Source organism: Elephas maximus, chromosome 25 (assembly GCF_024166365.1).
Source record: "Elephas maximus indicus isolate mEleMax1 chromosome 25, mEleMax1 primary haplotype, whole genome shotgun sequence".
NCBI classification, from domain to species: Eukaryota; Metazoa; Chordata; class Mammalia; order Proboscidea; family Elephantidae; genus Elephas; species Elephas maximus.
Window position 1 is genome coordinate 25,631,229 of NC_064843.1, and position 22,140 is coordinate 25,653,368.

General features: G+C 45.4%; 1 protein-coding gene across 2 annotated transcripts in view; it reads right to left on the reverse strand.

Annotated features, from left to right (window-relative positions):
- Positions 1-22,140, reverse strand: part of MYBL2 (MYB proto-oncogene like 2) — a 46,630-nt gene that overhangs the window by 13,415 nt on the left and 11,075 nt on the right. Inside the window, exons 3-8 of one of the 2 annotated variants that reach the window (XM_049869754.1) lie at positions 17,798-17,869; positions 17,106-17,198; positions 14,661-14,881; positions 11,177-11,339; positions 4,533-4,823; positions 214-621 (exon numbers count right to left, since the gene is read on the reverse strand). In XM_049869754.1, coding sequence (XP_049725711.1) covers positions 214-621; positions 4,533-4,823; positions 11,177-11,339; positions 14,661-14,881; positions 17,106-17,198; positions 17,798-17,869 — 1,248 coding nt within the window. Of the gene's footprint in view, positions 1-213; positions 622-4,532; positions 4,827-11,176; positions 11,340-14,660; positions 14,882-17,105; positions 17,199-17,797; positions 17,870-22,140 lie in introns of both variants that reach the window. The other variant, XM_049869753.1, reaches the window with a different exon arrangement.

Below are 22,140 nucleotides of genomic sequence, written 5' to 3' on the forward strand. Positions count from 1 at the left end.
TTAAAAAAAAAAAAAAAAAAACCACCCTACAGAGCACAGTTCTAGTCTGACATACACGGATGGGGCTGCCACGAGTCAGCAAGGATGACCACTGATGGTGGTGGTATCCCGGCATTTAGCATACAGCAGATGCTCAATCAATACTTGTTGAATGGGTGCATGCCTGCATGCTAGGGCCGGTACCCAGTGAGCGGCCAGGGGCGGGCCACATACCTGGGAGGGTGAGAAGGGTAGGGTCTTGACAGGAGTGCTCTTGGGGGTGAGGCTGTTGCAAGAGTCCAGAAAGGACAGGCTGGCACTGTTCTCCGTGACGGGGGAAAGAGCAACGCGCCTCTTCTTCTGCCGCTTGAGCACCGAGGGCGGCGTGCCAATGCCCAAGCCCCCAACATCGGTGCTCGGCGAGATGGGGATCAGCTCCCCCCGGCTGCTCCGGCTCAGGTCTGAGATGGTGTGGCCATCCAGGCGGTACTCAGTCACGCTGGGTACTGGGACCACACGCTGGCTGGGCATCTGTGCCTCCTGCTGTGCCCGAGGCTGCAGTGGACTAGTGGTGATGCTGCCCTCTGCAGACGGCTCCTCAGGGAGGTCAAATTTACTCAGGTCACACCAAGCATCAGGGTCCTGCCCAGAAAAGGAGGAACAATGGCAGTTACTCTACTTTCCTATCAGACTACATGCGGCATGACTCATTCACTAAAGGAAAATACACACAGGTAAACATAACCCCCTGGCCAGGAACAACCATCATCAGCGTTTTGCTGCATCTCCTCTGGGATGCTTCTCTGTTTATCTACATTTTGTAAACATAACTGAAGTCATACTGTGCCTATGGCAGCTTGACCTGTTATTTCAAAAAATGTTTCATACAATATTTAAGATACACAAAAAGCACACACAAAAAAATGAAAACTCAAATAGCCATCCATAAGCCTAAGAAATAAACCTTATCGCTAAAGCCCCATGTCCACCACCTCAAGCACATTCTCTGCCCGTAGGTAGACCACTACCCAGATTTAGTATTTATCACCCCCAAGCACTTCTTTCTAATTTTACCACTTACATGTATCCCTAAATGATACATAAAAAGCCCTGGTGGCACAATGATTAAGCACTCTTCTGCTAACCGAAAGGTTGGCAGTTCAAACACACCCAGCAGCTCTGTCAGAGAAAAAACCTGGTGATCTGCTCCCGCAAAGGTAACAGCCAAGAAAATCTTATGGGGCAGTTCAATTGTCATGTAGGGTCGCTATAAACCAAAATTGACTCAATGGCACCTAACAACAACAACAAATGATACACAGTATTTTACAAGTTTAAACCTTTATATAAAATCATTTCTATATCCTGTTTTTCTCATTTAAAATCCCTATAAAACAGGCATAACAGTAATGCCTAACTCTGTTACCTATGAATTAATATTAATTACTATTAACAAATGCTAGTTGTTATTATGGTAAAAGCTTTTTAACTTTTGTAAAACAATTTCTAAGACAAAAATATTCCATCATATGACTGTATTAGCTACTTAACTATTTTCCTTCTGTTGGACATCCCTAATTTTTCAAAATTAAAAATAACATCTTTATGAACATCTTGGGTTAGAAATCTTTTCTTGCATTTTTAATTATTTCCTCAATATGGATTACTAGAGGTGGAAGTAGTGGGTCCAAGGCCTGGATTGCCAGGGCTGCATCCTGGAGAGGTGTCACCAGCTGGACTCCACCCGAGAGTGGGGCCTGCTTGGGCCAGGTCCATCAAAGGCACTTAATGCGTGGTGTTTCCAATCCCCACAACGCCATCACCAGGGAGTGTGATTTTTCCCTTTTCACACTGAGGACCTGAGCCTGGGAGGGGCCTGAGATCACTTAGCAGTCCTGAATCATTCTCAGGTCTGCCCACCCGTACCCAGTAAATCTCAATCCAGGCCAAAAGTCTTTGGTGGCCTGGACCCGAGTCTGTCCAGACCTCAACGGTAATTTCTGGTCCTTGGGATGTGCAGGAGCCTGGGGCAGTTCCCTCCTAAGGGTGGAGGCCAGCTCAGGGGCAGTGCTGACCCCAGGCCCCAGGCCCACACTCCCAGCAGTGAATCCCCCTGCGGGGAGGCCCCAGAAGTGATGGTGTCCAACAGGCCAGAAATATACCCTACCAGGACTGCCTCGAGCAAAGGCTGCAGGGCAAGGTAGGCAGAACTTCTGCAAACGCTTTCATTCTCCCAAGAGCTGCTAAAGGTAATCATGGCAAGAACCTAAGCTTAGAGCCAGACGTATCTGGGCCTGACTCCTGCCTGCCACTTACCAGCTGTGTGACTTTAAACACATGTCCTAACCTCTCTGAACCTGGGATTCCCTCATGGTGAGGAGCCCACCACCACTTCACAGGGCTAATAAGAGGCTAAATGAGGGCACATGTTAGGTCCTGGCACACAGTAGGCACTCAAACATCAGACACTAATTACTCATTAAGTATTAGGCCTAGCATACAGTGGGCCTTCAATAAAAGTGAGCTTCCTCCTGTCCCCTTCTTTGTGCCTCTTAAGTGGAGGGAAATACAGGCCAGTCTGAGGATGGAGAGACGTAACGCCATGAAGCCAATACTGCCAGGTACAGAGTGGACCCCACTCACCTGGACACTCCCCCTAGAGCCCAAAGCAGGGACAGTGCACTGCAGCCTTAAAGCTACTTGCTGAACAGATGGATGAACATGTCACACTGACTCTGAAATTTCTCGGAGGTGGAAGGGGCACCACAGATGGGCCCTGCAGCTGGGTCTAGTCCCAGCTGCTGGGGCTAAGAGGTGAGACTGAGTCCTAGAGGGTCTGAGCAGATAGTGTCCCCTGGAGATCACACCACCCGACCCCTCACTGGGCAGGAGCCCAGCATAACGGTCAACACCACCAGCCTGCTCAGTGTGTGACCTTGGGTACATTGCTTCACCTCTCTGAGCCCCAGACCCATCACAAAGCACAGATGAAGGACACACCTCACAGGGCTGCTCTGAGGCTGCACGTGGAGCTCAGGGCCGGGCATTCAGCAGATGCCCAATAAACAGCATCATTATCCTTAGTAAGGAGAGGGGTGGCTGAGAGGGAGCCAATGTGGAGGGCCTCAACTGAACCCCACCAGCCCTGGTCACCTGCCTCTCGCCCATCACCCCCCAACTGCCCGCTGTGTGCCCAGGCCTGGCTGGTGCGGCTATAATGGGGGACATCACGCCAGGAGCAACCCCCATCAAGGGCCTCTCTTCAAAGGGACCCAACCCACAGCCAGCATGGTCACCAGAGCATGGCTGAGTATGGGGGGTTGGGAGGGGCTGGCTCCACCCTCAAATCTCCAGACCAAGCCCCAGGATCAATCCCAAAACTCCCTAGGCCCCTCTCCAGGGCAACCCAACAATTCGTGGTACCACCAACACCACACTCCCCCACGCTGTGTCCTCTGTCTCAACACCCCTGTCCCCAAGTCATCCTTGAAGACTCAACGTGGGTGCCATGGCCTTTGGGAAGCTTCCCACCCACCCTGTGCCAGATAGCATGAGTTGCTGCCTCTCCACACAACCTGTCGCTCACAGTGGACGTCCCCGAGGGCAGGGCCTGCAACATTCTCAGTGTCCCCAGCCCCACACTTGGGGCCAGGCACTCAGCATTGCCTCAGTAAATAGTGGCAGAATGGTGGCATGAAGGGAAGGATGCACACTGTCATGGATTAAACTGTTTCCCCCCAAAATGTGTGTCAACTTGGCTAGGCCATCATTCCCAGTATTGTATAGCTGTCTTCCATTTTCTGATCTGATATAATTATCCTCCATTTTGTGATGTGTTGCAAATCCTAACCTCTATATGTTGGAGCCCGGTGGCGTAGTAGTTAAGAGCTATAGCTACTAACCAAAGGGTGGGCAGCTCAAATCCATCAGCCACTCCTTAGAAACCATATGGAACAGTTCTACTCTGTCCTATAGGGTTGCTATGAGTTGGAATTAACTCAACCACAACAGGTTTGATTTTTATGTTGGTGAGACAGGATCAGTGCTGGATGTATCTTGAGTTCACAGCCTTACAAGAGGGTGTGACTCAAGTCACCACCCTCACTCATCACACCCGTGCTTGAGTCACAGCTTTTATCTTACAAGAGATAAAAGGAGAGATAAGCAAGCAGAGAGAAGAGGGACCTCACTCCTCAACATAACCAAGGAAGAAGAGCTGGGAGCAGAGTTCATTCTTCAGACCCAGGGTCCCTATGCTGAGATCCTCCCAGACCCAGGTGAATACTGATACCAAGACACATGGAGATCTCCAAGCAACGTCAGGCCCACAGATGTTGAAAGGAGACAAAGATGTTCCCCCACAGGCAACAGAGAGAAAGCCTTCCCCTAGAGTTGGCACCCTGAATTTGGACTTCTAGCCTCCTAAACTATGAGAGAATTTCTGTTTGTTAAAGCCATCCACTATGGTATTTCTGTTATAGCAGCACTAGTTAACTAAGACACACGTCCATGAGGGAAGCACTCCCACAGTGAAGTGCGGTGACAAACATTACCGACTCGATTAAGTCCAGGGCTTCCGAGAGGCTGGACGACCCCACAGCTGGGCTGAGGAGGTTGGTGGCCTCTACCACCCACTTGTAAGGTAGGCTCATTTCAGGAGGGGAGCCCTCCTGGTCCTCACGCTTGGGGAATTCCTCCAAGGGCTCTGGTGTCCACACTCCATCCGGCTCAGCAGGGACGGCCTCCTGCTCCTGAGATGTGGTAGCTGCCATGGCCTCCTCCTCACTGCTTTCCTCTTCCTTTATGACGGGGGGTGCCGGGGGCCAGTTGGTCATAAGACTTCCCTGCTGGACACAAGGGCCACCATTTAGATTTTTGTTATGAGATATATAACATGCAGTAGAAGTCTCTGGGGGGTGAAAATGGTTGTCTGCTAACCAAAAGGCTGGAAGCAGAGGTGCCTTGGAAGGAAGGCCTAGCAAACTCTATAGAGCACAATTCTACTCTGACACACATGGGTTACCATGAGTCAGAGCTGCCTCGACGGCAATTGGTTTATTCTAGCTGAAAACGTATAACCTAAATCTAACAAGGAAACTCAAACCCAAATTGAGAAGCATTCTATAAAACAACTGGCCTGCATGTTTAAAAAATATCCAAATCATGAAAGACTAACAAAGACTGATGAACTAGTCCAGATACGAGTGGTTCTAAAGAGATGACAACTAAATGCAATGTCTGATCCTGGACTGGATCCTGGACAGGAGAAAGTAGAATACAGGCTGGAAGTTACAGTCCTAAAGCGATGTTAAATTCCCTGGATTTGCTGTAACAGCCCTGTGGTTATGTAAGTGAGTGCCCTTAATCTTAAAACGTGCAGACTGAAGTATTAAGGGGTAAGGAGGCACAATGTTTGCAACCTCCTCTCAAATGGCTCAGATTAAAAAAGCAACACGCAAATACAGAGAGAAAGCTACAGCAAATCTGGAAAAATGTCAGAAATGGATAAATCTGGTAAAGGGTAAACAAATGGGGGGTTCTCAGTACTATTCCTACAACTTCTCTGTATGTTTAAAATTATTTCAAAATGAAAGTTTGAAAAATGAGTGTATACTAATTTTGTGACAGAAAAAGGCAGGAAAATCCTTCACAGCAATAGCTCTTCTGGCAGAAAACCGGAAGCAAGCTTGGCACGCCAGCCTAATGGAACACAGGGCAGCCATGGGAATGGCACATGCGACTAACACGCCGAGAGTGCAGGGAGCAATCCCAGGTTAGGCGTACAGTGGTGCCAGGGAGTGAGCGTGGGCTCAGCTCAGACTGCGCTTTGCCATTTCCCGGTGTGTGAGCTGAGCAAGCTGCATAGCCTCTGAGTTTCAGCATCCCTGCCTACCAAAGGAGGGCACTGAAGCTTCCAAAAGAGCCCTGGTGGCACAATGCAACACGACTGGCTGCTAACTGAAAGGTCAGTGATTCAAACCCACCAGCCGCTCCTCAGGAGAAAAGACCTGGCAAACTGTTCCCATAACCCCTATGGGGCAATTCTACTGTCATATATATGGTTGTTATGAGTTGGAATCAACTTGACAGCACACCACAACAAGGCTGCCTGTGTAGAGACGATACACGGATCAGCAATGACGTGCAAAGTACCCAGCCTAAGCGCAAGCTCTTTCTGTTGCTGCTGTCAGGTGAACAGAATGAAGATGGTCTGTGACAGAAGCAAACAAATAGGAGAAAAGGTAAGCATATTTGATTATTTAAAAGTTATAACTGCTCTGCTTGGGGTGGGGGACGCCATACACACTATTTAAAAGCTACCAACATGAGAATGGACAATGGTACAGACACTTTAGAAAACAATTAGGCCGTTTCTTATTGGTGTATGATCCAGTAATCCCACTCCCAGACCTAAGAGAAATGAAAACCTATGTTCACACAAAAACCATATGTTTATAGTGGCTTTATTTGTGATCACCAGCTGGAAACAAGCCAGTATCCCTCAAGTGGTGAACAGACAAAATGTGGCCTAGCTATATAATGGAATACTACTCAGCAAAAAGAGGAGAAAGCTACTGATACACCTGACAACATGCATGAATCTCAAATGCATTATACTAAGTGAAAGAAACCACAGGAAAAAGTATTCTGTGTGATTCCATGTATATGACTTTCTTGCACAGACAAAGCCATATATATAGAGAGAAAACAGGTTAATGGTCACCAGGGGCTGGGGGTAGGGGTGAGGTTGATTATAGACGGGCACACGGGAATTCGGAGGGTGAAGAAAACGTTCTATGTCATGATTGTTGCGATGTTTACGTGACTATATATGTGCCAAAACTCACAAAACTGTCCGGTAAAAAGGTGAATTTTACTGTATGTAAATGATACCTTTATAAAATAAATGGATGGGAAAAGCTACCAAGAAACTATAGAAACTAAGAAAAAATAGTTACTACATAATAAAATGGTCATATTCCTAATATATAAATATAGGCCAACAAATCAATAAGAAAAAGGGCAAACCAAAAGAAAAGGGCAAAGGCAAATGGCTGCAATGGGTGCAATTTCCAATAAATGAAGGAAAAACCGTTAATCTCACTTGTAGTCAAAGAAATGAAAATCAAAGAAATGATATCACATTTACTGCTGATAAAATTGCCAAAGATTTTTTTTTAGATGTTCAAAGCCATTATTGACAATAGTGTGAGGAAACAGGTAGTCCCATACATTGCTGATAGAGGGATAAACCCCTTGAGTGGCAATTTGGCAATGCTTATAAAACTTTCAAATGCCCACACTACTGGGCCCAGCCTCCACGTCTATAAAATTAACCCACATATAAAATGAACGAAGAATCTGAACAATCACGTTCTTTGCAGCATTGATGGGAATGGTGACAGAAGTTTGCCAATAGAAGAATAATTTCATGAAAGGTTCGAAAATGGTGTGGCGGTCTGCACACATGTAACAACGTGGAAAAACAGATTACGTGGGAAAAGAAAGCTACAAGACACAACATAATATTCTTAAAATCATTATCCTTAGTAATAAATATTGGCCAATACATTAAACATGCTTCCCACTGGACGTTCAGAGTAGAGGGCTCAGCCTTCTGCAACACTGTTTGATTCTGTGACGTTTCTTACTTTTTACAGTGATTGTGTATTACTTTCGAAGAACAGAAAAAAAAAATCTGTAACAGCAAGCATTGACCAGTGAGTGGGGAAAATAGGGGGGATCCCATGCAAACATGAACAGGCCTAACTTTCCTGACAGGCAACCAGCCAAAATGCATTTAAAAGTTTATAAAAATGTGTCTAGTCCACAAACACCCTGCTAACTCAGAACTGAAGCCACTCCCAAAGTCCACCTTTCAGCCAAAGATTAGACAAGCCTATAAAACAAGCAATAACACAGTGAGGAACATGCTTCTTAGTTCAGTAAGTATTCGAGACCAAATAGGCAACATCTGCCCAAAATCAAAGAGAAGGCAGCAGGAAGGGACAGGAAAACTGGACAAATGGACCCCAAGAACCCAAGGTGGAAAGGGAAGGGAGGAGTGCTGACACATCGCGCAGGGACTGCAACCAATGTCACAGAACAATTTGCATGTAAGTTTTTGAATGAAAAACTAACTTGCGCTGTCAACTTTCACCGAAAACAGAATAAAATTTAAAAAAAGATGTTTCTACTTACCTCTAGAAATTTCTCAAGAAATAAGTAAGCAAATGAGCAATGACTTAGCTGCAAGGATAATCTTCAAAGCTGTGTTTCTGATGAGATAAAAATTGGCAATGACCTTGGTGCTATCAGTAAGGAGCTAGGTAAATAAATCAACAGCACAACAGAACTGTTAAAAGATGCTGGATAGGAACCAGTAAGGTTCAAACCACCACACTGAACTGACCTCCTTGTTCAGGGTCAAGGTCTGGGGCTCATCTAAGCCCAGCACGGCCAACACTCCAGATGCTTCGACAAAGCAAATGGGATCAGAGGGATGAAAGCCAAGTCAGTAAATGCAGTTAACTTCCAGCAAGGTAGGATTTCCAGAGACTGAAGGTCTGTCCACTCTGCCCTATCCTGAAAGACCTCGTCCCCATGTTTGCTAATGCCCACCATCTCTCTCTTTGCAGAAAGGATGCTTTTTACTCAATTAGAAGTAAAAGGCTTGACAACTCTTACCTAGACCTACAAGAAACTATTAGAAATAGACTTCTCTGGTTAGGGGACACACGTGGAATGGGGAAATGGAAGAAGAAATCGTTTTTACTTTTCATTTTATACCTTTCTCCACTATTTGAATTTACTACTCCATAGACATATTCATACCAGAGAACCAAGAGATATTCTCTAAAGCTGAAAAAAATCAAGAAATAGAGGCAAAAATACAGCGTCCAGCAGGAGACTATAGAAGAACTGAAGCTTTGAAAAAGTGACATTTTTAGCGAGTAAGATGGAAAGAGGAACGTTAAAAAATGATTAAGAACAGAATTTCCAACTCTCCCGGACCTGACTTCCTGGAGCCATGGAGGCTGGATAAACCTTTGAAACTACTGCCCTGAGATAATCTTTAAACCTTATACTAAAAATATCCCCTGAAGTCTTCTTAAAACCAAACAATACTTTAGCTTAACTAGTAAAAAATGCCTTGAGCATTGAACTCTTTTAAGGTCTACCTATATGGGATTAAACTGACAACAGCAACCAGAAAGATTAGATAAGAACCTTAGGGGCCAGTGATCTTATGTTAATGGCGGATGGAATAATTTGGAAAGAGGGTGAGAATGGTTGCACAACTCAAAGAATGTAATCAATGTCATTGAATTGTACACGTAGAAACGGCTGAATTGGTGTATCTTTTGCTGTGTGTACTCTGAACAATAAAATTTTTTAAAATTAAATATTTTGTGATTACGGAAAAGACCGGAAAATAACGTAGACGACAGCCATGTTACTCACCGTGCACTCTGCAATGTCAAATCTTCATGCTTTGCCCTGTTTGTTTCAAATCTTTTTTGAAGAATAAATGATTAGTAACATAGTTAAAAAATATAAATTAAAAAGTTTGCTCTGGGGATGGAGCAGATGTTGACCTGCAGGTGTATTGGTTTCATTTAAAAAACTGCAAATGTAGTACCGTATGATCCCATTTACGTGGCATTCTAGAAAAGGCAAAGTCATGGAGCCAGAACCCAGATCAGGAGTGCCAGGGGCTAGGCCTGGAGAAGAGCTGACAAAGAGGGGCGCAGGGAAATTTTGGGGCGTAATGGAAATGCTCTCTCTTTTGACTGCAGTAATGGTTATGCAACTGCACGCTTCTGTCTTCACTCAGAACTGGGTGCTAAACACAGGGTGTGCCACTGTATGCAAATTATACCTCAACAAACCTGGTTTTTTTTAAATTGCAAACATGCTTTCAGTTTTAAAAGGTCTGAAAGAAGGAAGCAGATGACTAGGAAGATAAAAGGAGCCTAAGGACCTCTTCCCATCACCCATCTGTCAGTTTGTTGTATGGTGGTGTCCTGCATGTTGCTGTGATGCTGGAAGCTATGCCACCATATTGCAAATACCAGCAGGGTCACTCATGGTGGGGATGTTTCAGCAGAGCTTCCAGACTAAGGCATACTAGGAAGACAGGCCTGGTGGATCTACTTCTGAAAATTAGCCAGTGAAAACTCTATGGATTACAACGGAATATCATATTGGAAGATGAGCCCCCTAGGTTGGAAGGCACTCAAAATACACAGCAGCAGCCAACGATGGACTGGAGCATACCAAGGACAGTGAAGATGGAGTAGGACTGGACATTTCATTCTGTTGTGCCTGGGTCGCCAGGAGTCAGGGCTGACTCTGTAGCAGCTCACAACCACAACATGAACCTTTTCATCCTAATTCTCATGTTACCTGTCGGCTTGCTCTGTTATCCTTCATTTTCACAGGTGCCAGTCATGTGCAGAAACGTTTCTCAGGAAAAGGCCCTAATGAGAAACACACTGCCCACATTTAATGCCTGGAACAGTGCCTGGCATAGAGAGGCTCCCAATAAATGTGTGTTGAAAGATGGAAAGAATGAATTAGTGAATGAATGAAGGAAAGGTGGTCCAATCTTGTACAACAATAAAACTTCCTTGAGGTCTGTGTTTTATCTTTAAAAGGAATCCAGATTTTGCATTCTACTCTATAATCTATCTAATATCACTTGAATATTAAAAGATATTTTATATTGTTTCCTCAGCTTCTTGATCAAATCTTAAACTAAAATCGATGTGCCTGGTCAAGGCATCATTTTTTTTTCTTAATTTTTATTTGAATTTTGGTAAAAATATACACAGTAGAACATACACCTATTAATCAGTGTCTACATGTATAATTCAATAGCATTAGTTACATTCTTCACATTATGTCTCCATTCTTGCTCTCGCTCCCATATTGTTTCATCATCAATGACTTAGACTCACTACCTTCTAAACATCTCAACTATGCTTTAGTTACTGTTGACCATTTGATCTCATACAGATAATTCTTTAAAAGATGCTGCATGCATTTAGACCCTGTGGCAGAAACTGATGAAATGCTGGGGATACAGTGAAAAGCGAAGAACAAGTATTAAATTGGACGGTGTACAATAAATATAAAACCAAAACCAACAAACAAGATGGAGGCCGAGCTGCCTCGGGCAGCAGCATCTCACCTGGCCATCAGTGGGAAGGACGCTCGGGCGGCCGTCCTTGTCCTCAAGCTCTAGCAGCAAGTAGACGGGGGGCTTGCAGTCTTTGGAATCACTCAGGAAGGCTCCCGTGTCCACCTTCCTTTTGATGGTGGAGTTCCAGTGGTTCTTCACAGCATTGTCTGTCCTGCAGGGCAAACCAGGACTTCTGAACCCCAGCTCTGTGACCATGCAACACTCCCTGAGGCTTAGTTCCCTCTACATGAGGTCTCTTTCAGCTCTAAAACCAAGTCTCACATTGCATCAGCCCTTAATGGTTTACAGAACACTTCTGTACACCTCTGTGAAATAAGCAAAGGTATGATTCAGCCTATTACAAAAATTATAAAACCTAAAATATGTCTTTGGAATTCTTGTCCCCTTTCTCGCCCATTAGGTATCCAGGCAAACCATAAGCAAAGCACTGGCTGCTGACCCCTGTCTGGAGGCTCACAGTGATCTTGAATGCAGCCCTGTTCACCACCCACAGGCTGATAAGTGGCCAAAGAGGACAAAGCCAAAAGACAAGGAGCCTCCTCCACTGTGAACCTCCCTGAGCCTTGGCTTCTTAACCTGAAAAATCCAAAGACTACTTCATATTCCATCACCTACTGAATGAGGAGACATATATATAGTACTTTAGTAGAATAGTAATACACTAAAATCGAACCATAGAGTAGAACAGTATTAAAGAAAGCATATAGGACAGAAGCAAAGAGTAATACAGTAGTATAAAAGCACAGAGTAATGCAATAGTAGAGAAGCATAGTGATAACAGTAACAGAGAAGCACAGAGTAACACGGTAGTAAAGAAGCACAGTGTAATACGGTAGTAGAGAAACACAGAGTAATACAGTGGTAGAGAAACACAGAGTAACACAGTAGTAGAGAAGCATAGAGTGATCGAGTAGTAGAGAAGCACGGAGTAATACAGCAGTAGAGAAGCACAGAAGAAGAGAAGCACAGAGTAACACAGCAGAAGAGAAGCACAGAGTAACACAGGAGAAGAGAAGCACAGAGTAACACAGGCAAAGAGAAGCAGAGTAATACAGTAGAAGCACAGAGTAACGCAGTAGAAGAGAAGCATGGAGTAATACAGTAGTAGAGAAGCATAGAGTACCACAGTAGAAGAGCAGCATAGAGTAACACAGTAGTAGAGAAGCACAGAATAACGCAATAGTAGAGAAGCATAGAGTAACACAGTAGAAGAGAAGCACAGAGTAACACAGAAGAGAAGCATAGAGTACCACAGTAGAAGAGAAGCACAGAGTAACACAGAAGAGAAGCACAGAGTACCACAGTAGAAGAGAAGCACAGAATAACACAATAGTAGAGAAGCATAGAGGAACACAGTAGAAGAGAAGCATAGAGTACCACAGTAGAAGAGAAGCATAGAATAACACAATAGTAGAGAAGCATAGAGGAACACAGTAGAAGAGAAGCACAGAGTAACACAGTAGAAGCACAGAGTACCAGAGTAGTAGAGAAGCATTGAGTACCAGAGTAGGAGGGAAGCATAGAGTAATACAGTAGTAGAGAAGCATACAATAGAAGAGTGCCTTCTCCCCACTTTGCTTCAGAACTCCTAACAGCCAGGCCCAGGCACCCTCAGGCAAGAGTCTGAAGAATTCATTCATCTCTGGTAAAACTGAACAACTCCAAGAGAAAGACTTCCACAAACTTGGAGCCTCCCTCAAAAAAGCCAGCTGGTTGCCCAGTCCCAGGCAGCAGAGAACCCTATCAGCAGATAAGTCCCGCCTGTGTACAACAGGCTTCCACATGGCTCTCAGTGACTCACTCCTACACATAAATAGATGGCCAAGGAACAGTCGATTCTGACTCATAGCGACCCTACAGGACAGAGTAGAACTGCCCCATAGGCTTTCCAAGGCTGTAAATCTTTATGGGAGCAGACTGCCACATCTTTCTGCTGTGGAGTGGCTGGTAGGTTCAAATCGCCAATCTTTCAGTTAGCAGCTGAGTGCATTAACCACTGCGCCATGAGGGCTCCTTGCTCCATCAAAACAAAAGAGTAAACAAGAAAAGGGAGCAGAGAGATAACACAGGAGAGAGGTGAGGGGAAGCCCCAGGATGACGGCAGGGCAGCAGGCCTGGAAAGTGACCGGAAAATGGAGTACAAGGACAGAGGTTTCCAGGACTGGCTCTCTACGGGAAAAACAGAACCACTATACTGTCCAGTGTGTTCTGAGCATTTGAAAAATAACACTGATTGGTGTTCTGGAGGATGCGATGGGCTGTTCTGGACTGAACTGTGTCTCCTCAAAGTATGTGTTGTAAATCCTAACTGCTATGCCAGTGGTTATGATAATTACAGTATTAGTGTAGGATATGCCTTAAATCAATCTCTTTAAAATATAAAAGAGCAGATTAGGCATAAGCAAGCAAGCAGAGATGGTGGAAGACAGGCACCACGCCACATGAATGTCACCAAGGAGCCAAGGAATAGACGCTGAAGAGACAAAGACCTTTTCCCAGAGCCGAGAGAAAGCCTTCTTCCAGAGCTGGCACCCTGAATTCAGGCTTCTAGCTTCCTAACTGTGACAAAATAAATTTCCGTTTGCTAAAACCACCCACTTGTGGTATTTCTGACACAGCAGCACTAGATAACTGAGACATGGGCCATGGACAAAAAATTAAGAAGAGCTATATTGAAAAAAACTGTGTACATGAAAAAAAAAAAAAAGATAATTATTAATTCCAGGAAAAACAAATGCTGTACACGAAAGGAATAATTCCAGATAACATAGTAAAGTGAGCAACTGAGTTACAGGTACACAGTAATAATAATGCAAACACTTGTTTTAATTAAAAATTATACTATATTGGGGCAATAGGGAATTTTGGGGGTTGAAGACACCTAAGAAAGCAAAATCTCCTGAAGCAGGAAGCCAACATATTAAGACAGCACATTACTTACAAATACGGAGGCAAATACCGGAAGGAACAACTAAAAAGGATGAAAGTCACTGCTTCAGTAGAGAGAGACTTGGTGACTGGAGACAGAGGACTGGTGATTTTCATTGCAACCCTTTTAGTAAGTTATAGCATGACTTAATTTTTGCACTTTTTGTTCCTTAAAGAAAGCCCATCTCCAACTCCATTATGTATCAGCCACGGGAGAAGCTGAGGCCTAGAGAGAGGGGAAGGGGCCGACCAAGCAGACATAGCAAGTTGCGAACAGGACAAGAGCTACACCTGAACCCCAGCCTCCGGATTTCAGGCTGAAGCCGCCCTTGGCACAGTCTGTCCTTTCAAGCTGAGTGAGGTCAGGGCCTTCCCGGCAAGACCATCCCTGCCTCCTGACAACGCGTGCCTTCTGGAGGCCACCAGAGCTGAGGCTGGGGGTTAGGGGACAAAAGCGTAGTATTCCCCAGGGACTCTGCCCTATCACAAGCATAGGCCTTACCTCCAGCCAGCCCCACCCCCAAGCCCCAGAAAGCGGCCTCACCTCCCCGGCAGCATCTTGGCAATCTCAGCCCAGCGGTTGCCCAGCACCTTGTGGGCCTCACAGATGATGCGGTCCTCCTCCTCGGTCCAGCAGGACTTCTTCACCTCGGGGTTGAGGTGGTTGTGCCAGCGCTCGCGACACTGCTTGCCCAGCCGGCCCTTCAAGTGTTTAGCGATCAGCGTCCACTGCTTCGTGCCGTACTTCTTGACCAGCTCGATGACCTTGGAAAAAAGCCTCAGTAAAGTCAGTGGGACCTGGCCCTCCCTCACCCACGCCAAAGCACCGTCTGATCCAAACCTGAACCTGAGCCTCACAGTGGCCCTGAGAGGTCCCAACCTCCCCCAAACCCTCAGGAAACATGGGAGCCAAAGGTGGTTGAGGGGATGCTGCTCAGAGGTACTTTGTGTGGACCGTGGGTGCCCGCCCGAAGACCTTACCATATCACTGCCTTGAATAAAGCAAGGCCAAGATGCCAGAGACCCCTTCTAGAGCGGAGATCAAGTAAAGAAAAAGGACGAAGGAATCCTGCCTCCTCCTTCAGTGCTCCACCCATCCAACACAACAAGCAGAGGAGGAAAGAGGAAGAGAAGGATCTGCCCACAGGGAGTCCAAACTCATAGCACCCAAGGCTCACTCCCCACAGGGGTGCCCCGTGAACTTAGGCTAGGGTTAGATCTTCCTACCACCAGCCACATCCACGGCTGCCACAAGCCCCCCAGCACTTCTGTGGGAATCAGGAGGGTACAGCCCCGAGCCAGGTGAGACCCCCCTGTTCAGAACACCAACCAAAATGTATGCAGCTGCCTGCGCCAGGCCAGGCGCCTCCTGCACTCTGGACACACAGGCTCCTGTGCACTCAAGCTGTGTCAGTCTGGGGAGAGTGGATGCTTCTGGGCAAGATTTTGCTGAGATATTTTACCTCATGTTTGCATGGTTTGAATTTTTACAGCAAGTGCATATGACTTTTTTTTTTTTTAAAAAAGGATTTTAAAATTCATTAAAAAATATCTAGTGTTTGTTTTGATCAAAGATTCTGTGGAAGAATCTCAATGGAGGGAAAATGTGGAAGAGGCTTCCAATTTTTAATGGAATTCAGCCTTTCTGAAGTCATGGAGGCTGGATGAACCCCTGAAACTACTGCCCCGAGATAATCTTTAAATCTTAAACCAAAAACATTCCCTGAAGTCTTCTTTAAACCAAACAACAGTTTCGCTTAACTAGTAAAGAATGTCCGCCTTGAGCCTTAAGCTCTTTTAAGAACTATCTATACGGGGTCAAACTGATATCAGCAACTCAAAAGATTAGACAGGGGACTTAGGAGGCAGTGAGTTTATGTGAAAGAAAAAGGCCAATTCGGAAAAGGAGGCTGAGAATGGTCACACAACTTGAAGAATATAATCAGTGTCAATGAATTGTACATGGAGAAACTATTAGGGGGAAAAAGCTAGTTCCAGTCCCTCCCTCTGTGCCCTGAGCTGTGCCTGCCACAGCAGAATGGTGTCCCCTGAGCTGACATGAGGCAGAAGCACCAGAGATGAGAGACATGTCTAGAGGTAACCCAGCAGCAGTCATGGCTCTGCAGCTACCTGGCTTGGGTGCATCCCCAACCCACTCTGAGCCTTCGTCTCCCTGCCTGTAAAATGAGAATAACAGGCCGCTCTGCCCACCTCACAGGACTGCAACAGGGATGAAAAGAAAGTAAGCCTGTGTGCAGCACTGGGTCCTGTGAAGAGCTTTACAGTGTAATAATGGCTGTAACTAATGATAATAGCTACCAGGTGCTGAGCCCTGACCCACACCTGGGACATGCCAACTGCATTCTGTGTATCCTCCTGTTTAACCCTCACAAGACTGTATAAGGCAGGCACTACGCTTGCTCCCATTGTATGGTTGAGGAAAGGGAAGCGGGATGAATGGGTGAGTGGGCAGGGCTCCCCACGACAGCACCTCACAGGGCGCTGCATTTTAAACTGAGCTGCTGAGCAGCGGTGAGCGTGGGAATCCTATGTATGGACGAGACTATGTTTCTCTGATGGTGAAAATTACTGATGATTAAATGGTCACTGGGGACACGTGAAGATTTCAGAAGAACAATGTTAACGTTTATTCCATGCTGCGGAGGTTACAGGGAGTTTTCATGTTTGTTATCGTATTTATTCTTCACAATAATCTTTTAGTTATCATCATTTCCATTTTACTGACAAGGAAACTATTTGCCTATTGTCACATAGCTAGTAAGTGGCAGATGGTTTCATACCAGTATATGCACAAAAGTCCTCAGATCGTGAGTGGTGACACCTAGAGGCTCGTGACTTGGGGCTAAAGTCATCGCAGCGTGGGAATCTTCTGGGCTGACTCACATTCAATGTATAGCTTTACAGCTCAGCCAACAGAAAAGTGGGTGTGAAGTCTCAGTGTGTTTGAGGTGTGGTCCCAGGGTGTTACCTTTTGGTCTTCCTCTTTGGTCCACGGCCCCTTGACAAGGTCTGGATTCAAAACCCTCAGCCACCGGTACTGGCATTGCTGGTCAGTGCGGTTCTGGAATGATAACAGGAAGCGCAAACAAGGATGGTCAGTATTTTTGGGGACCACGGGCTTGAGCCCTGGTTGAATACTGGCCTCGGGGAACTGTGGCCTGGGGCCAGGCATAACTCAGGTGGGCTGTGTCCTGCAAACACCACCCACTACATGCCTGCACACCTGCCAGAACAGGAATGTTTCCCCTTTGCTACACAAGATGGGCTGGACGGAACCTGGCACTCTCAGAGCGCTGTGGGAAACTACCTCCCGCCACCTTAATACCGAGCACAAAGTTGCTCCTGACCTGTAGGAAGGAATGCAAATTCGCACCGGTCACAGGCTGCACCTGTCCAAGAGCCTAAAAACTACCATGCATACTAAGGCTGCTGTGTGCAGATACTCATGTCAGGGCACCCCAAATACTAGTTCGGAAAGAAAGGTCCTAGGTTGTGTTTTTTGTTTTGTTTTTGGGTGGGGGAGCATGTCAAGCTTGGAAAGGAACTCCCTACTCCTTTTTCTTCTCCCTGGCAGAGATTCTGTACCAGGGCCAGTATCTGGTCACCCAGAGCCCAGAACCCTTACCCCTGAGGAAAGAGGTCACAGGGGGCAGTACTCACAGGAAAGTGGCTGGCCAGGAATTTCCAGTCTTGCTGTCCGAACTGCCTCACCAGGGCCCTTAGCTGCTCATCCTGCCAACGCCAGAAAGACAGAAGAATGGGTTCACACAGGTGCAAAAGGCCTGAGATTCCTCTCCAAAAGAAACACATTCCTTCATCCATTCAGTCAGGAAATGAGTGCCAGGCACAGTGCTAGGCACCATAGACACAACCATGGGCAGCACTAGAGCTGCCCCTGACACCTCATGGGGCTCATGATCTAGAAGGGGAGGCAGACCCTAAGCAAAGCCTCACACAAACAAAAGTAAAGCCACCCAGTGCGGGGGATATGAAGCAGAGGTGTGTGGGGACTGCCTACTCAGGGATGCCAAGGAAAGCTTCCTTGAGGAAGTGATGGCTGAATAAAGAGTCAAGGAAAGTCGAGTGGGCTACAGCGCAGGAAGCAAGTGAGATTGAGAAGAAGATGCACGCTGAGTTTGCAAGGGATGCCGGGGGCCAGACCACTTGCCAAGACTGGTTCTGGGCTCTACACCATGCACAGCCACCGATGTGTTTTATGCAACAGGAGCCACAGTCTGATGTATGTGTTATGAAGCTCACTTTGGCAGCTGGAGGGTGGGAAAGGGGCTCTCAGAAGGCCAAGCGGATGTCAGAAGGCCATTATACAAGCACCCCGGCCAAGGAGGACAGTGATTCGGCACTGGAGATGGGGAGACGGGCAGAAGGAAGAATATTCAGAAAGCAAAATAGTGTCTGTTAAAATATGCTCCTAAAAATGAACTACTGACTGACACAACAACATGAAATCTCAAAATCATTATTACGAGTGAAAGCAGTCAGACTTAAAAGCATATTCACTGTATGATTCCATGCATTGAACTTCTGGAAAATGTCAATCTATAGTAACAAAAAGCTGGAGGAGGGATGGGTGGGTAGCAATGGAGTGCTGGGAATGTCTGGAGCAATGGAAATGTTCTACAAGTTGACTGTGCTGTTAGTTGGGTGCCGTCTAGTCGATTTCAACTCACAGTGACCCCATGTGACAGGAGAACTGCCCTATACGGCATTCTAGGCTGTAATTTTTACGAAGCACACCGCCAGGTCTTTTTCCCATGGAGCTGCTAGCTGGTTCGAACCACAAACCTTTCAGTTAGCAGTGGAGTGCTTAACCATTGCTCCTAGGGCTAACTAAGAAATTGGACTTGAAATGGCTATAGTTGATAGTCTATAAATTGGTTTTTTAATTAAAAAAAAAATGTGTATTTGCATTTATAAAAATCTATGCTATATAAATATATTAATTTATATTTGTATTTGTGTTTATACACACACGCACATGCTCCCGAACAGAAAAAGAGGCTACCACGTGCCCACCACAGGAATCCAGGTTCTCTATGCAGTTTGGCCACAGCCCTATGTAGGCTGGACAAAGTCGTCCCAAGTCCTTTAGGAGAGCCAGCACAAGCCCACAGGTCCCCTGACGGCCAGTCCCAGACACCCCTCACCATCCTCTGCCACTCTGGCTTTGACCAGGCCCATAGCTGCTCTTCTTCTTCCCATGTTCCCCACGTCCATCTCCAGCACCACTGTGCTCCTCAACACCTGGCACAGATGCTCGCTGTTTCCAACTTCCAAATCTGCCCACGCCCCATGGGTTTTCTCTACCTGTCAGCTCCATCCCTGCCCCGCCCTAAACCTTCACCATCTTCTCCCCTCGCCACCTCCCGCCTGGCGGGCATAGTGCCCTTGCCCACCCCCCTGGCTCTGGTCTTTCTCCAGGCTGCCCCCAAATCTCTTACCCCTCCTACACACATCAGATTAGTCTCCCTGAAGCCTGGCTATGCTGGTGTCACTTCCCTGTTTAGAAAATTTTCAATGGCTCCCTAAGCCAACTAAACAAAATTACAATTGAGCCTGACATTCAAGGCTCTCCAGGATCTGGCCCCAAGCTTATCTTTGTCAACCATCCTTCCCCTTAAGAACCCCTTCATTCAGCCCAACTTGACTCCTGTACTTGCTTTTCTCATCTACAACCCATTTCCTACTCCAACTTATCTCTCACACACTGACCCAATGTGACAGAGCAGAACTGCCCACTAGGGTTTTCTTTATAGGAGCAAATCATCAAGTCTTTCTCCTGAAGAGCTGCTGAACTGCCAACCTTTTGGTTAGCAGCTATGCTCTTAACCATTGTGCCACCTGGGCTCCATAAAACTAATCTGAGAGAAATTAGATCAGTGGTTGCCTGGGGCTGGTGAAGACTGACTACAAAAGGCCACCAGAGAACTTTATGTTCCATCAACAGATAAATTGTGGCACATACATCCAACAGAATATTACTCAGCCACAACATGGATGAACCTTGAAAACATGCTGAGTGAAATAAGTCAGTCACAACAGGACAAATATTGTATGATCTCATTTATATGAAATGAGTAAATTTATAGAGACCGAAGCTGATTGAGTTCCTGAGTGGTGCAAATGGTTAAGTGCTCAGCTACTCACCAAAAAGTTGGCAGTTCAAACCCACTCAGAGGCACCTCAGAAGACAGGTCTGGCAGTCTGCTTCTGCAAGGTTACAACCTTGAAAACTCTGTGGAGCAGTTCTACTCTGCACACATGGGGCCGCTATGAGTAAGAATTTACTCAATGGCAACTAACAACGATAATAACATGTCAAGTCTCAAAGAATGTAAGATTACACATAATTAAAGAACTAAGTGAAAACACAAAGAGCTAAAGAAAAATATGAAAAACAATGCACAAACAAAATAAGAATCTAAAAAAATATATATTGCAATTGAAAGGGACAATAAATGAAATGAGAAATACAATAGAGGGACTTAGCAGAATTAATCAGGCAGAAGAAAAGAATCAGCCAATTAGAGGATAACACAGATAAAATGGGGCCCTAATGGTGCAGTGGTTAAGAACTAAGGCTGCTAACCAAAAGGTCAGTAGTTCAAATCCACCAGCTGCTCCTTAGAAACCCTATGGGGCAGTTGTTCTACTTGTCCTACAGGGTCACCATGAGTCAGAATCAACTCAATGGTAACAGGTTTGGTTTTTCTTTTCTTTTTTACAGATAAAATCACCGAAGCTGAAGAGCAATAAGAATGGAGGCTGAAGAAGGCTGAGCACAGTTTAACAGAATTATAGGACAACAACAAAAGACCTAATATACAGATCATGAGAGTTACAGGAGATGAGACAGAGAAAGGGACAGGAAGAATATTTGAAGAAATGATGACAGAAAATTTCCCCAATTTAAGGACATGAATCTGCAAATCAAAGAAGCTCAAAGAACCCCAAGCGGGGTAAACTCAAAGAGATCTACACCAAGAAACAACATAGTTAGGCTCTCAAAAAGTAAAGAAAGAGAGAATCGTGAAAGCAGTGAGAGAAGGATCCCCAATAAAATTAAAAGCTGATTTCTCCTCAGGAACACCGGAGGCTAGAAGTTAATGGAACGATATATTTAAACTACTGAAAGAAAAAACTGTTAATCACGAATACTATAGACAGGAGACAGAAAGGTCCACATAAACCAGACTCCACCATACAGGGAACACAACAGAGAGTCCCTAACAGAGCAGGAGAAAAGTGGGGTGCAGAACTCAAATTCTAGTCAAAAAGACCAGACTTAAGGGTCTGACTGAAACTGGAGGAACCCTGGACGACATGCCCCCCGGACTCCGTTAACCTAGAACTAAAACCATTCCCGAAACCAGCTCTTCAAAGATTAGACTGGACTATAAGACATAAAATGATACTTGTGAAGAGTTGTGCTTATTTCAAGTAGATACATGAGACTAAATGGGCAGCTCTAGTCCAGAGGTGAGATGAGGAGGAGGAAGGGGACAGGAGCAGGTTGAATGAACACAGGAAATCCGGGGTGATAAGGAGGAATGTGCTGTCAAATTATAAGGAGAGCAACTAGGGTCACATTAACAATGTGTATAAATTTTTTTATGAGAAACTAACTTGAACTATAAACTTTTACTTAAAGCACAGTAAAAAAATTTTAAAAAATACAAACTATCCTTCAAGAATGAGGGTGAAATTAAAACATTCCCAGGCAAACAGAAGCACAGAAAGGTCATATCCAACAGACCAGCCCTACAAAAAATACTAACGGGAGTTTTGTAGATAAAAGGGAAAAGACACTAAAAAGTAATTTAAAAGCTATATACGAAAAGAAAGATCCCTAATAATGGGAAACGTATGGACAAATATAACGGCTAGTAATAACATATTCATGCTTAATAATTCTAAATGTTTTGTCCTTCATGCTTTTTAATAACAAATATATAAAAGGCAAAGACACAATTATGTTACAAGAA